The sequence below is a fragment of the Cricetulus griseus genome, assembly GCF_003668045.3.
Source record: "Cricetulus griseus strain 17A/GY chromosome 1 unlocalized genomic scaffold, alternate assembly CriGri-PICRH-1.0 chr1_0, whole genome shotgun sequence".
In the NCBI taxonomy this organism is placed as follows: domain Eukaryota; kingdom Metazoa; phylum Chordata; class Mammalia; order Rodentia; family Cricetidae; genus Cricetulus; species Cricetulus griseus.
Genome location: NW_023276806.1, coordinates 269,309,380 through 269,326,763, shown reverse-complemented (window position 1 = coordinate 269,326,763; position 17,384 = coordinate 269,309,380). Strand labels below are relative to the sequence as shown.

Here is a 17,384-nt window from a genome sequence, read left to right as displayed (position 1 = left end):
CCAATGTGTTAGGTTTTTTTTTTTTTTTTTTTTTTTTTTAAACAGTCAATTATCTTGTGCTAAGAAAGCAGATTGCCAGCAGAGCAGTGTGAGTGACAAGATAGAGGAATATGGGCAGAATGTGGGGGCTGAAGCTCTTCAATCACTCGCCATTAATATGATTCCATTTATGCTCAAGTCATAGGTTTAGACATTACACAGCACTGTAAGCAAGGAAGGGACTTGCATAATACAGTGAAGAAAGCAGATGGCATGTTATCAAAACCCTTCAAGCCTAAAATAACCTTCCCAAGTAAGGAGGATAGTTAATTAAAACCAGGATATATTTATTCGATTCTGAATATCTCAATGTAAATAAAAATCAAAATGACACTACTGTAATGTTGGATTAAATGATGAAATTTCATCTATTTTATTTTTCTTTAATAGTTTCTAATCAAACTTTTCATTAAGCGGCTTCATAAAATTCCACAGAGAATTTATTTATAGGGACCGGTTGTAGATTTAAAAGGCTTACTTTTATTGTTCAATTAAAGCTGTTAGTCAGTGGACAACATTCGGATAGCAGGGGGAGGGGGGCAATGCTGCTTGGCAGTGGGGAAGGCTGTGTCACAAAGAGAAGATTCACTTTAGACATGTATTTTGGTTATGGAAGTAGCTGTGTTGGTGGACCCCAGAGAAAATATGGGCTCTTCTCTGTCCAAAAGAGCTCATTCCTGTTTCAAAGCCACTGGCTGGCTTCTTCCAAGTCTGCCTACCTGCTCACATATTCAGGTCTTCTTACAACCCACCATAAGGCTGACTGTGAACATAAGAGAGAGCAATGGTAGACCCCGGCCAATAGAGACTTGGGGATTGAATTGTCAACAATCTACTTTTTTTTTTTCTAACAGGTTTCTAAAACACAGACCTCCACCTTTTAAAAGCACACCAAGGAAAGGCTAGGAAGATGGCTCAGTTGGTATATGTGCATCATACTTGTGATGCATCCAACACAGTGGAGGATGCTTGTAAGCCTGGTCCTGGGGAAGTAGAGACAGGACAAACCCTGGAGCTTACCTCCCAGCTTGCCTAAGCTACTGGGGAATGTTCCATACCAATGAGAGCCCCTGTCTCAAACAAAAAGGTGGTGGGCATTTCAGAAATGACACCCGAGATTGTCTGCTGGCTTCTCTATGCACCCACATGCATGTACACGCCTACATACAAGCATGCACCCACACACATAGAAAAACAAGCAGACTGAGTTCTGACGCTATCAAAAGGATTTCCTTGACGTCTCATCCTTACTACTGTCTCAGGCATCCACTCCTATCCCCCAACCACTGCTAAGTTTCTACCCCATTGCTTTAGGTGCCAGCGATCATTAATTTTCTTGTAACACAATTAAGCTTCCAGGTGTGTTAATCCTGTCTTCCCTATTTATACTCTTAATCCTCAAAACAAAGAAGGACCAGATTTTCTTTCTATTGTTTTTTTTTTTTTTTTTTTTTTTTTTTTTGTGTGTGTGTGTGTGTGTGTGTGTGGTGCCCCTTCTGTCACTCATGTAATAGGAGAAAGCAATGTATCAACTAATATGGCAAATATCATCAGTCATGGAAAATCAGTTGCTCTCCTTTGGAGAAGAAACAAGAAGGGATTTTATGGCTATTTGGAATTCCTTGTATCAATAATGTAGTTGTTCAATGCTGTAAAGTCTTTGCCATCAGCTCCACAATTCATCCACCTGGTGATATGGCTAATAAAATCTGATTTTTATAGCCTAGGCATACTGTTACTGAAATTATATTTGACCAATTACTGAAGTCACCGAATGTATGCCACAGAATATATGCTGCATAGAAAGCTCATATGTGGGCCCCCTGGTACTCTGGGTTATCTGACAGAAGCGCTTCAGTCATCAGACAGGCCTCACTATTAGGAACATTTGCTTAATGCTAGTCACTAATTAAATTTATGTTCTACCAACTGCTAGTTGGTTGGAGAAACCCGATACCATGTTTTTAACAAATACTTTAACTCACGTCAGTTTCACATATTACCAGTTTGGTGGGGGGGGCGTTTAAAAAGTAGTTGTTGGGAAATTTAGATGTGTACCTAAGGAGGTGGGGCACACATATGGGTGAAAGTGCTCCAAAGGAGTCAAGATAGGCTGCATGGCTTATGTGTTAGCATGAACTACCGTCAAAAGAGTAAACCCTATGAGGCTCAAACTAGCAATTGGCAACTGTCGATGTTCTCATCATTGAACTCCCCTTCTAGAAGCTCTTCAAGAACCTTTATTCCAAAAGTAATTTTCTACTTTCAGAGGCTGGAGAAGAAAGATGGAATTAGTAAGAGGTATGCCAAAAGAAAGTTCAGGGGCACATTCACATGGAGATGCTCATGTTTGCAAGAACATTTAAAATTCCTTTCGTAATGCTCCAGCAACCACTGATCATCATTGGCCAGGAACGTCTATTTTCCAACTCTAGACAGAACGGCTTTGAAACTCAATGACTAATAATCCCTAAATTAGCCAAAAAGGTTAAAACATTACTTTCATTATATTACATTATTAAAGACTAACTTTGAATACTTCTAAGGAGGGGAAAACATTCTCTCAGCTCTATTCAGGGTTAGGAATTTAGAGACCCTTTGGTCAGCTAGTAGGACACAGGACTTGGGAGCAAGGAATGTGGGTGAATTTTTTTTTCTCAAATAATGAAAAAGGCAGATCTGTAAATGTTCATCTGAAAGAAAGGGTATTTAATAATTGTATTGGGTACATTGTTCTGCTTTATTGAAAAGGCTATTTGACTATTAAGAATATGACAATATGTACTTCTGTGTAAAAGGAAAATCTAACTGGCATGCACACACCCACAAATGAACACACCCACCATGTGACCTGCACACAACTGCTCTCCTCACATAGTTGTTACTGCCTTTGGACTCCAATGAGCTTAGACCTTGCTGTCCCCCTTCCCCTATCTCCTTTTTGTGCCTCCTTGGACCATCAGATTCCATCCCTTCATCTTAGATCCTCTTCGGTTCACACATCTACTTACAAAGTCCTTTGTAGTGGCCTAAGAGCTCCCACAGGCACACACTGCCAAATTAGAGAGGCCACAGTAGACTCACAAAACCATGTAGAGGTATCTTAGAGCTAATTGGGACAATTTGGATTTGAATAGTCTGCAAATGAGGTATCCCTGGGGACAATGTAAGCCAACAGGATCAGAGAGGGCACCAGCTTGAAGAAAGTCAATGTCTGTACTTTCAAGGCCAGGTCTCAACCTCTTTTCCTCCTTGGTCCTCTTGATGAATTGATCAGGGTACCCATCATACCATCTATGAAGGTGATTCCAAGTCAAGTGGAGGTGTCCATACCTCCATATGCATAGGAACACCCAGTCACTGGAGAACCAAGGATATGATGCCATTTCTCCAACAAATGGTTGTAGACAGCAAGAAATAAGATGACAGTGTGTTAGCTTGCTTTCACTGACAGTGCACATGGTAAGGTTTCCAAAGGTGGGATATGGTGTCTGGAGCCCCTTTGCTGAGAAGACATGTGACTGGTCAGCTAGCCCAGGGTTCAGCATATGTATGAAAATTCAAAGGACAGGGCACATCTACAATTTGTGTGTGTGTGTATGTATGTATGTATGTATGTATGTATGTATGTATGTATGTATGTATCTAACATTCCATCTATCAATCTTTCATTTCTGTCTACCTTATAGTATTGAATAGCTATAATCTATGCACTCATACAGTACCTTATAAAATTAGAACATTTAAAAACGGATAGCTAAATAACCAAAGCCTTCTAAGGGAGAACATGAAAGCCTTCAATCTCAAAGTCCACCTTCAAGGTTCACCAAGCACCTTCCAATTATATATTGAACAAGGAACACAAGATAATCATCTTTCACCTGTAGTAAACAGTGGCTACCAGGACCGTGAGGACACCTTGTGCTGCGATTATAAGGGGACTGGGTGGAGTTAAGTGGTGAAGGCAAGTCCCACTTCCCAGCACCGCTTACCCCGTGAACTGAAAAATGGCTACTCACAGGAACAAGTATCAAGTAGAGGAAAACACAAACACTCACCAAATTCATCGCATATACTCTCGTTTTCTATGAGAGTCGGGTGATCAAAGGTGTCCCGACAGTACAGGATCTGGGGGTTTCTGCTGACCATTGCGATGCCCCCCAGGGCTAATGCAAACTGGTCCGTGAGGATAGAAGATGGCTTATCCTGGATCCGTTTAAGCATGGACCGGTACCGACAGTACTGAGGGTAGCTGAGAACAATCACATTGGTTTCTTCCTCATCTTCCCCTAGACAGAAAAGAAAACACGTTCATTATCCTCATCCCACCAAGAGAACTTTCACAGTCATGACTTAATTTCCATGGTCACTTTTGTCTTCTTCAGCAAAGCCCTCATCTTCACCATGGTCTGGCAATGCCAGAAACTTCCATATTCCCCCTTCCCAACCCAACTCCCTACCCTCAAAGCCTGAGGCCACCTCTGAGTATAACCACTTTGTGGCTCCATGGACATACATATTAATTAAGTAATGCTTGAGTTATTTGAGGGCAATCAAACAAACAAACAACTCCTTCCAGAGATTTCAATGTATTATTTTTTAACCATTGGTGTCACCATGATAGGGAAACTTTGATGAGTTTCTTTACAATTATTGCTTGGTTTAGATTGACTACACATTGTGTGTGTGTGTGTGTGTGTGTGTGTGTGTGTGTGTGTGTGTGTGTGTATGTGTGTTTGTCTTCATGCATATGCACTCTTAGTAGGACCCTAGAAAATTATCCATAGATCTAAAGAGTATTGCCACATTCTTTAGGGCTCAACAAATATTCTGTGTTCTCTTTATGGGCCTGGAAAAATGCTGTACTTTCCACCCTTGGGAGTCCAGGAGGCCCCGACTTGCTTTTGGCCAATGAAAGATGATGGAAGTAGTGGCTGCCTTAGAGCCAGTGTGGCACGGACCACAGTGTCTCTTTATCTTTGTTCTAGCCATCTGTGATGCTCAGACAACAGCTCCTCTGCCAGTCTGGGACTTGGAGTTAAAACAGCATGGAGGAGAGCCCCTGGTTGATCCAAAATAGAAGCAAACACAGCAGATATGATGCTTACGTTGTTTGTAATGACACAATCCAGGGGATCATTTATAATGACAGCACGACTTGCCCCAACTTGACTGATACCACCATCTTCTACACCTCCCCCAACAGTCATAACCCCCATCTTTTAATGTTTTTCAAATCCGCCTGGTAACCCGGTACACCCCAGAGAATCATGCTGAAAGGCCCCCTAACATCCTCAAGGGACAGGACCACCAGGACTATCTTAGCTCAGAACATTTCAAAAAACATCATGAATCTTCCTCTTAAATGATCATGATGCCCGGTGCTAAATCATTATGTTTTGTGAACAATTGCAAAATCCAGGTTCAACACAGACAAATCCTTTGTTCATCTTAAGCTTGAGAAATGGCAAGTACTCCCTTTGGTAGTCTGTTGCCTGCAACCACACCAAATCGAACTTGGGTTCCGTGACCCACACACTCAGCATGCCAGTCAGCAGTTCCCAGATTTGTCATCTGCATGTCCAACGGGAAAACACCCACTATTTGGAAGCCTGACTGAACTTCAGAGAACTGTGTGAAACAGTTGTTAAGGATACTGACTTTATTGTGGCCATCTGGTAACCAGTGGGAGATGAATTGGGATAGAGTGTAATGAGAGAACATAACCAGGACCAATGTAAGGTGTGCATGGGACCTTTGCAGAGTGGAGACTAACTCACAGATGTAGCTCTAATTACAATCACTTAGCTCTTCAGGCTGGAGCCTTCTCCATGAATGGAGATGCTCAGCTGCTTCTAGCATGATGTTTTCAAACAGTTTACACTTGTTAGACTCCTGACTGGTTTGTGGACAGCCACTTCAGCAGCTGGCACACTTAGAAGGTAGTGTGTTTACACTGAGAGGAGTCTACCAATGAAAACCAGTCCTGAGGCACAGACAGGTGGGCCATGACAGCAAGGTGAGATTCCTACAGTAGACTAACATACTAAGTTCAAAATGGTTGGACTCAGGGTACCACCCAAAATGACTTACTCAGATTCTCTAAGATGGGAACATAGGGATTTATATTTTTAACAAACACTCAGCTTAATTCTTGAGCTCTACACTTCCAAGAGAGTAATTCCAAGTCTGATTTTTTTTTTTTACACATAGACTTACAGTGAGTTACTTAGTTTGGGTTTTAAAATGCATGTATTTAAAGCACAGTTGTATTATAGGTATCACTTAAAAGATTTATATTTACATGCTACATATGTATTTATGATTTATATATAATATATGCTATGTATTTAAAATGTATATTATTCATGTACACCATACTATCTTATAATATAGCACATTGTGTATGATATATGTTGTTATATTAGCATTATATGATACCAACATACAACATACATAACATACATACATATATATTAATATGTATAGTCATCTACATATATATGTGTACATATATATGTTCACACACACACACACACACATATATATATATATACACAGTCAGATACATGTGTTTATTCTTATTTCTCTTCTCCAACCTACTAGTGCTTGAAAAGATATCCAGGATTAAGTTCTGCCTCTGTTACTTTTTTGTAATTGTCAGGAGGTATCACAGAAGACACCAAATTAAAACAAGGTAACACACAAGACCTTCACCAAAACCACAAAGGACCAGACACAGTTGATGTGTTCAGTTTCAGACAGAGCTCTAATGCTATTTCCAGTACCGAGGGAAAAATATTACAATTTAGAAAAATCTTGAAATAATGAAACTTTTGTTCCACATGAAGCCCCTATAAACATTACAATTTGTGAATATTCCCCCATATTTGGGTGACAAAACTGAAGTTGCCACCCAAGTGAATAGACAGGGATCTCCATGACATTGGCAGTGTTGGAAGAGGCTGTAACCCAACCCTTTACTCTCTAAACTCTTGTTTGACTAACTTTGCATTATGACAAAATGCAAGTTATTAATAGTAACTGATTTATAGTATTAGGGTGAATAGTAAGCTTTGGTCAGGTAAAACCCTGGACTTCTTTTTCACAGGGAACTGATAACCTCATCTACCTATGTGCTAGAATTACTTCACTCTGGTTAATAATTCCATTTGGTTAATTATTCCAAGTGTATGACTCCAGGGCTTGTAAACATTTAAACTATTGTGATTTTCACCTAACAGCTTTCTACCCATGAGATGGAAGAAGCCAGTATCTTTTATTTGCCAGTCTAATCCTCTTGTCCCCCATTCTCTCATTAAACTCTTTCTACACCAAGAGGCCAAAGACAGCTGGGGTCTGGTCTAATGTGGCAACCCTTGGCAAAGCCAAGACAAAAATTCTGCTAACTCTGTTGCTTATGGACAGAACCATCCATTTGGACCAGAATTTTGTCATTGTTTGGATGTGGGCAAATTTCCAGTTTTGTAATTAGACATTCCCAGAGGGATTGCTTTTCATATTTATAAAACCAGAGAAAGCCCAGGAGAACCTCCGACCCTTATAGAAGTTAATAGAGACTGCCAGGTAGGAGAGAGGAGGCAGAGGGGAATGGAGAGCCATGAAGAGCATATAAAACGTTATGGAAGGGAGACTTTGCAAGGCTTGCAGATCCTAAGGTCTATGATCCCTGAACTGCTTCCTAAGCCTATACATTAAATCAGCTTCCTTTTGACACCGCCATAAGGATATTAAACTCTTCAATGGCTGGCATGTTTTATTTTGCAACCATACAACGAGAAGGAAATAAAGGCAAACAGTCCCTTCAAGAATCCTTACTGAAATCCCACAGCTAACCCATTCCTCCTTTCTCCTTTCATATACCCATAAATACTCTGATATGTGAAGCAAGGCCACCAAAAAACGGTATGCAGTCTTTCCCTGTGTTTCACAAGAGCTCTGGTAGATAAATCTAAGAATGAACAAAGAATGGATAAATTGCACATTTGTTTAGCAAAAGACAAACAAAGTGTTCCCGGAACAATGATTTTCTTTCAACCACACCCACATCAGAAAAGAAACTAAGGAACTAACCCTACAGAGTATTTTTCTAGAACATTCTAGTTCCTTGGATTATATGTACTTTTTATTTGACTGCAGTCAGTAGAAGGAACTAACCCTACAGAGTATTTTTCTAGAACATTCTAGTTCCTTGGATTATATGTACTTTTTATTTGACTGCAGTCAGTAGAAAAAAAAATTGCTTGTACTCAAGACTGACATTGTAAACAACAGTTTTGCTATTTTATTAAAATGTTACCCCTTCTTCCTTATTCCCCCTTCCCACTGAAAATGTGAGCATGCTTATTTTTAAGTGAAATATTCAAAGGGAATAAGAGACCCAAATGACTAAACCTCGTTTTGACTTCAATAAAGAGAACTTTGCCTATTAAAAGTTAATACCTAAAGTACACGGCTTGTAATGCTCCACCGAAATGGCTCTAATCCCGTGCTTATATCATAATTACACGTTTTGTTAACCTCTCTCAGTGTCAATTTTTTCACTTATTTATGTATTTTTTCAAAGTCCAAAACCGAATTCCACAGAGAAACTGTAATTATAATCTGAGACTCCACCCTGACTTGTCAAACAGTAACTGTACACCATGGCTCTCATCGAATGGGGTTGGTGGGGTGGGGGTGGGGGAGGGACGGGGATGGAGTGGGGGTGGGGCAAGCATTCATTCTGCCAGTTGCTCAAATTGTCTTTGTATAAAGAGATGCGTGAAATGGCAAGCACAATAAATTACTGGGAGTGTTGACTTTCAAATATCCATAATGCTCTCTCTCTCTCTCTCTCTCTCTCTCTCTCTCTCTCTCTCTCTCTCTCTCCTTTTAAAATGGTTAATGGTAGCCAAATGTGCAAGAGTCTGAAAACGTCCGTTCTGGGGGGGGGGTTGCTTGCATCTCTTACACAATATTGCAGAAACATAATTTTATCCTCCTGGCAGGGTTGGGGGGCTGTTTAGGAAACATCACACTATATGTTTACTGAAAATTACCATCGTCTGCTTCTAACATCAGTAAACCTGAAAAAAACAAAAACAAAAAAAAACTTCATAAAACCCTTCACACCAGGACTTTATAGAGCTTGGTGGAAAAAATATGCATGTTCTTTCCTGTCCCTAATTACCTCAGCTGAAAATTCTGCCAAGTATTTCGCCCTTTCGTTCTCTTAATCGTATTAGGGCAAATGCGTCTGGATGCCAACAGAAACAAACATTTAAAGATTTTTCACTTAAAAGACTCCAAATCTGCATAGAGGCTGCATTTGAAACACAATGTCCCTCACGCTAACAGACAACCCACAGTTTCCTTTCTTCTTCCCCTCCCCAAGCAACTGATGAATTTGCTAGAGTTATAAAACGGACTGTCTACTTTTGAAACAATGTAAGTAAAATCATGTCAATAGGAAGGGCTCGGCCAGGGATCCGTGCCGCCTTCTGTCACTTCCCTACATCAGGCATTCCTTTCTCAAACCTTTATACTTTTTGCCTGCTCCTAGCAACCAACTGAAAGCCAAGCCTCAACTTTATGTACCTGGCAGACTTCCAGCTCTTAATGCTATTGACAATTACACCGTTTCCATTTAATTGCTGTTCTGTTGTGACACAGAATATTTGTCATAATTAGGCATTTCCTATCTTCTGTCCATTCATCTCTGATTATTACTGAAAATGATTTTTAAAAAAAAAATTTTCAGAAAACACCAGTACACACAAAAAAAATCTACAGATAAGAGTAGCTACAGCTGTTACTATCATTACCAACATTGTAACATGCAGGGGGGGAAAAAGAATATAATTTCTCGGAAGGTAATTTTCCTTTCAGTGTTAAGTGCTCTTATTCATCTTACAGTTACTCAATGACTTCCTGTTCTAATTACAAGACATTATACAGAAAAGACATTTGTAAAAGGAAAAATGCAGGCAGGGTATGTGACTAAATAGCCCAAATTGGTTGAACTGTTTAAAATTCCAAAGTCGTTCATCAACTTTATCAATTCCTCGTTGTGGCTGTGTGTCGACGTGCAGTGCCCCCACTGTATTTCCAAACCCTCTCAAGGTTTCAGAGTTAGTTCTGGTAGTTCAGAAGCATCAAAGGAGAAAACACATTTGCAGTGAAACCAAGGCTGAGAGAGGAAGAGGAAGATCTTTGGTGTTTTTTTTGTTTTTTTTTTGTTTTTGTTTTTAATGGCCCCCTCCATCAAAGCTATTTTACTGGAGGCAGGCCAAGACATGTAGTGGAAAATATTAATAACAAAAACAAATTAAATGCCCGATTAAAAGGATTGAGAGCAAGATTCTATCAGGAATAGAAATGAAAAGGCCACAAACTATTTCATGAAAACAGAGTGTGACGTAAATGGCACATCAGGACTGCACTATTGTGGTTATTTTGAGAATGGCTGGTACTGTAAGTCAGCTGCCCCGCCCGTAGCCATTTTGTAATTGTCTACACAGTGAGTGAGTGGGGGCAGCCTGAGATTGCTAAGACAGAAAACAGACCTGCCCCCACAGAAATGGCAATAAAAAGATAATGTACTTTTAACATAACAGAACAAGGAGATTGGCTTTATTAACTAAGAAAACGACTTTAAATGGTCCCTAGCTTGCCATTTGTTTTGATAAATGGAAAAACAGATCTTCCTAGGGTAGGCAACAAAAACATGACTGGAAAACTTAGAGAGAGAGAGAGAGAGAGAGAGAAGCAAAAGAACATGTGGGGAAATACATCAGTATATGGTTACAAATGGGAACAAAGAACATTTTAACTTCATAACCAAGGGTTTCAGCCAGCTCTATCAAAAGGCATAGCTTAAACAGACACACAAACCCAAAATTATGTATTGCTGTGTGAATATCAGCTTTTACCCTTGACATTGCTTCATCTCTCAAGAAAGAAAACAACACAAAGCTAAATTCAAACCAAATGCAGACATCACTTAAAGTAGCAAATGAACCCACTGGGGAGCCAGCCAGCTCCACCTCCTTGGTCCTCCCAAAAGGCCACTGAACAACAAGCCACATTCAGGAGCCTCTTTGAATTTCATCTGGAGAATTTTGCATCTCATTTACATATGTCTCATCTCAGCCAAATCTAAATGTCATACAAGACAGAGATTATACAATAAGTACATGTACAGGGAGATCACATGGTTGGACTGTGCTGGGAGACCCTGTGAGGTGTGATCTGAGGGGTCTGTCTTACCTCCAGGTTGCTTCCCCTTCAAATAGGTTAACCTTTTAATACAGAGATTTTCATTAGTTTATATATCTGTATGTACGTATATTTGCACCGGTGTCTAGGTACGTGCAGAGGCCAGAAGAGGACCTTGCATGAGGAAGGCAGCCTCTCCAAGAATGATAGTAAGAAAACGACATCTACTCCCAGCCAAAGAAAGCCATGACACCCCCACTTCACTCTGCATTCACATGTTAACTTAAACTGGACCAACCAGTGAAATTTAAGAGCTGGCGCTCTAAAGTTATCACAAGAATGCAGACGGAAACATTTGGATGACACAGGGTTTCTCATGGTTTCGTCAGCAGAGCAACTGAAATAGATGGAAGGTTAGGTGAAATCTAAACCTTTGTTCACTGCACACACTGCTATTACGCGGTGAAAAGAGAGATGTGGAATGGGAGAAAACATTTACAGATTTTATGCATATATACATTATATATACATCATACATACATACATACATACATACATACATACACGTGTGTGTAAGAGAGTCACAGCCAGAGTATATGAAAAAGTCCTGAAAATCAATATTAAAAATCTGTTTATTTTGACATGCAGAAGGAAATTAGTTGATGTCTTATCACAGAGTATATACAAATGGGACAAAGAAAAAAATGGTCAGTATCATTATTAGTCTCCAGGGAACAAGATTAAAAACCACAGGGAGTAGTTCTTTCACACTCATTACGATGGTTACTATAAGCAACAACAAAAATAACAAGTGTTAGTGAGCTTGTGAAAAGCTGAGACCCTCATGCGTTAGTGCTAAGAATGTCAAATAGTGTAGCCACGGTAGAAAAGAATCTGAAAATGTCTTCAAAAGGATTATTAAACAGGCAGTAATCCCATGCCTACATACACACCCATGTTTGCCAAAAGCAAAAACAGTTATTTATAAGTCAATGTTGATAACAACAGTTCCCAGTAGCCACAAAGTGGGAACAGTCCATGTGTCCGTCAACAGAAGAACAGACAAACAGCGTGTGATGCAACTGGAGGATAGAATATTGTCAAGCCATAGAAAGAAGGACTTGATGAATACTCAACACAGGCAAACCTTGATAATTTTATGCTACGTGAAATAAACCCAAAGGGCAGATACCACATATTAATTCACAGGACAGAGAGTAGAGCAGTAGAAGTTGCCAGGCCGTGGGTGGAGCTGGAGGTGGGACTGGAAGAGTGAAGCGCCATTGCTTAATAGCTCAGAGCTTTGGAGGAAGGAACAGGCTCTGTTGATACAGAGTAGAAATCATAACTTACTATCACAGATGTGTTTAACATCTCTAGCTAAGATGGCTAGAACGGCCGATTTTGTATTATGCATATTTTTACATGATGAAGAAAGGGCACTGCTGGGGAGTGTTGTATTTTCCATGTGGACATACTCTCAGTTGTTTTTGTGTGAGGAAAAAGATGTGTCTCTCCAATTAGTAACTAGAAAATAAACCTCCCCGGGGGTGGGGGAGCTCAGAATCAGTGTCCTGATTCCTTACTACAGACCTTTGGGAGCCTTAACAAATTCAATTAACCGACAGACAGTTTGAGATAAACATATGACCCTCCCATCAGCGTATAAACAGTCACATGGCAGCTCTGGATCAACAGCTCCTCCTAAAGAGCTAAAGGATTGGGAAGAAAGCTGTCTGTGGCTGGCAGACCTGTTCAGAGAAAGCCTGGTGAATTTAGTCAGTTATTTCTTGTCTCTCTCTCTTTGTTCCCCCCTCCCGTGTGGGGGTCCCCACGTGAGAGTTTTGAATCTCACCCTCAAACTTCTGTGTCCAAATTCCTGCATTGACTTCTGGGAGCTCCTACCCTAAGGAAAGGAGAGGACTGTTTTGTTCTTTCGTCTTATCACTCGCTCCTGTGATACAACAAGGAAGGAGGGCAAAGGTCTCTTTCTTGCCCCAGTGACTCATCTGAAATCAGTGTTGGAGCTAGTGAATTCCTACCCGGAGGGTACCAGGGTTTCTGAGGGGAACCCACAGAGGACTAAGGCAGATCCTGGGCTCCATTTCATTCCTCTCTTCATCTCCCTAATGATCCAGCATCCTCCTAGAATGAGGATACAGTCAAATCACAGTGCTGCTTCTGAGAGCTTCCTGTCTATGTCTGTCAAGGCCCCTCGAGCCACAGACTTCTGATTTTTCAATTCTTGTATATGTTTCTCTTAAGCAGAAGGTGTAACAGTGCTTAGAGGGCTGTGGGCCGGTGTTAGGACGTTGTAAATCAGAAAAGGCAGAATGGTAAAGGTTAATGATGCCGATCACTTGCAAACGTAGCTCGAACTCTCTGCAAGCCCGCAGTGTTTTTTTGTTTCTTTTTTTTTTCTTTTTTTTCTTTTCTTTTGACATGAATTGGATAAATTGGGGCATACAAATGGTACAGGATTTATTTGGGAACCGTTATGCTTTATTCGATGTACATTTTACAACTTAAAATGTGTATCTCATCACACCACAGATAATGTCTATTCGAATTTTAGTTAACCACCGTCTCGCTTCACCCTTTATCGTGTTTAGTGTTCTCAACATGTACAGCAGTGTTTTTTATGACCACTTGAAATTGGGCAAAGGACTATGCAGCATTAAAAAAAAAGTCCTTCAGCATAGCACTACTCATCCTGTAAGTCAAATATTTAATTAACATTAAAAAGATAAGGACCAGATACGTGAAGTTAATTTATGTTTATTTTATTTAGTTAAAAATATCTAAAATATTACTTCAACAGGAGATTAAGACAGAAGGATTTGTGCTAGAGCTTACACTTGCCATACCAAGTTTCTGAAACTCAGTATGTATCCTATACTTACAGCATCCTTCAGTTTAGGCAATTCAAGTTTCAAGGGATTAATAATAATGCAACTGGCTAGTGATTAACATATTGGACAGAAAAACTTAAGAGTCTCCCAGAGAACAAATCTGAGGAAATAACCTGGCCCTGGAGGGGAACCCAGGAAAAACAGGGCTGTCTTGGGAACAAGGCACAGTCCCAAATATGCCTTTGGGTTTTAGAGCTGAAGAAAACACAAGATTCAGGAACACCACTGGGAGAAGAGCCTAGGACAAGGAGGCAAAGTGACTAAAGTGGTGTCTGATACCCAAGGTCCCCCAAAAGCCAAGAGATAGCAATACTGTTGATATTGTGATAGACTTTTCCTACTAACTTTGGCTTCCTATAAACCAGTGGTTCTCAACCTGTGTGTCATGACCCCATATAGGTGACATACCAGACATTATGATTCATAACAGTAGCAAAGCTACAGTTATGAAGTAGCAATGAAAACATTTTATGATTGGGGGAGGTCATCACAACATGAGGGACTGTAATAAAGGGTAACAGCATCAAGAAGGTCAAGAGCCACTGCTATAAATGATGTGACAATATTATTTGTTTGTTATTTATCTTTATTTAACTATTTACAAAGCTTCCACTATCAAATCTGCGAGAGCCCTCTGCTCTATGCTATTCCCTCTCTCTTATGTGACTAGCTGCAAGTGTACCTGGTGTCACATACACAAACCACCTACTGTTTCCTGTCATGACTTGGGAAAAACACCAGCCTGTCAGAACGGGTATCTTTCTATCTTTTCTTTCTAGTATTCAGTACTAAAATTAGTTCCTCATCTAAAGGAGATACTTGTAAAATCTACTGAAAAATGGGCCCACCACTCAACCCTATGGCAAGACAGCCATGTTAAAACACATTGCATCTGTAACGTGTTCTCTCAAGACTCTGAGGAAGAAAGTCACTGAGAGTTGGTGACACATATAAGTCTCTGCTTTCACCTCTGCACAGTGTTAGTCTCAAGCAAGTTGAAGTCAGACAGGGAGGTGTCTCTGATTCACTCCCATTAGCTATAACATTGCCCTTTCTCAGATACTCATTTCCAGTGTCTTTTTGGCTCCCAATAGCCAATATCCAAACCTATTCACCTTTATTCATAAAGAGGCAGTAAATTAATAGTTGGTGACTGCAGTTAACATCAACAGTTCCTATGGATGATTGTTGTGGGCATATCTCGGTTATTTCAGTGAGATGACTTACATCTGCAAGGCTGGCAAACTGTGAGCGAAATCCAGCCTCAGGCTTGTTTTTATGGATAAAGTTTTATTGCAACACAGCCACACACATTTGCTTAGCATGTCTACGCTCATTTTGCATTCCATCAACACAGTTGTGTAGCTACAAAGTTGAGGAGTTGTGACAGACATCTTACGACCCATAAATCTAAAATATTCACCAGCTGGCTGTGCGTATGCTCAGTCTAGATTCTATTATTACTTCCAGAAATGTGTTATTGGGACCACTGGTGCCAGCTTAATTCCAAAGATACTGCAGTGACCCTGTCAACACGTGACTGAACTTATTTGTTCATGGTGTGCTCTCCCTTCCAGATTACAGGTTGTTTAAAGGGTGGAAACTAGGGCTTAGGGGTGTCTGAATCTATAGCACCCTGGAAACAAGAGCAATCCACGAGAAAGGGCTAGGAAGACCCTCAGTTGATTTAAAAAAAAAAAAAAAGTCACCAGAATAAGGCCCTGAGGTCAAGGCCCAAAATTCAAGTGAAAAACAAAAACAAAACCAGGTAAGGTGGTGCTCACTTGTAATCCCAATGCTAAGAAAACAGACAAGATGAGGGGCTCCCTGAACCTGTCACTCCTTTTCTAGAATATACTACAGGAAGTTATCATCAACAGCCTCATTTTTCCGATGGAGAAAATGGCATTGGCATGAAGTGACTTATCAACCATCACACTGCCATAGAGACCTCAATGGAGGGGAGGATCCATGGAAGGAAAATCAAACAGACCCCATAGGTAACTAAGAACAACGCCTTAGGGTTCAGTCCTTCGGGCCATGAACTTGGGGCCAGACTCTGGCTACAGACTACACCAGCAAACATGGCAGTTCCCACTCGGGGTGCTGTCAGTCTTATATCACACTGGCAGGGAAGAGGACAGCAAAGTCCAAAAGAGACTGGTGGCTCCAAGAAGGGCTACAGACCCCCTCCCCCGCACCCCCCCCCCCCAGCCGAAGAACCAGGATGCTGCACAGGTGCCTCAAGCCAGAGTTCAGGGATTTAGATGTACTTATACCTCAGCTCCAGAAATAAAACTTAATTGCATTTATTATTTTGTTGTATGTATATGTGCATATGGGTGGGTGGTGTGTACCATGGTGCACACGTGGAGGTCAGAGGACAGCTTGTGGGAATCATCCCCTCTCCTCTTCTGCCAAGTGGGATTGAACTCGGGTCAGGCTTGGCAGCAATGACCTTCACTTGTTGAACCCATCATGCTGGCTTCCATGTCTTGTTTTGCGTTTTCTTTTAGTTTCATCTTCAAGTTTGCAAGTTCAGAAGCTGTGGTCAGTGCAATAGTTATAAGGTAAAACACACCAGGGGGCTGGCGGTGGCTCATTCACTAACCTCACTTGCCTTACTAGCAGGAAGACCCCAGTTTAATTCCTTGAATGCATATAAAAATGGAGGGCGTGGCGGCACATGCTTGTAATCCCAGCTCTGGGGAGGCAGAGACAGGAGGATCCCTGGTGCTTCACTGGCCAGCCAGCCTGCCTAAGTGATGAGCTGCAGACCAACAAGAGACTCTGCCTCAAAGGTGAAGATATCACTGAGAATGTCATCTGATGATGTCCTCTGGTCTCCATGTGAATCATGCATGCGTGTGCATGTGTGCATGCACACGCGCGCGCGCGCACACACACACACACACACACACACACGCATGAATGCACATACAAACACATGTATAAAAATAAGCCACTTAATAACATGAGTGTGGTTCATGCAGGATTACACTAGGACATATCAACTGCTTTGCTAGCAATCTGAATCCTCCTTTCTTATTTTTACTTCTGGCCTCTGGCTTGCCACATCCTCAGCAAGGCAAGATTTCACACTTGGTGCCTGCAAGCAGCGGAGGTCTCTTCTAACGATGAAAGATAATACTAATATATTTTGCCTCAACTGAAATTCAAACCCAGTCTAATATTCTCCCCTTAGGTGGGACA

The 17,384-nt window shown here is 40.9% G+C and overlaps 1 protein-coding gene across 1 annotated transcript in view; it reads right to left on the bottom strand.

Moving 5' to 3' along the window:
• Positions 1-17,384, bottom strand: part of Arid5b (AT-rich interaction domain 5B) — a 169,947-nt gene that overhangs the window by 81,576 nt on the left and 70,987 nt on the right. Inside the window, exon 4 of the mRNA XM_027395063.2 lies at positions 4,098-4,328. Within this exon, the coding sequence (XP_027250864.1) occupies positions 4,098-4,328 (231 nt within the window). The remainder of the gene's footprint in view (positions 1-4,097; positions 4,329-17,384) is intronic.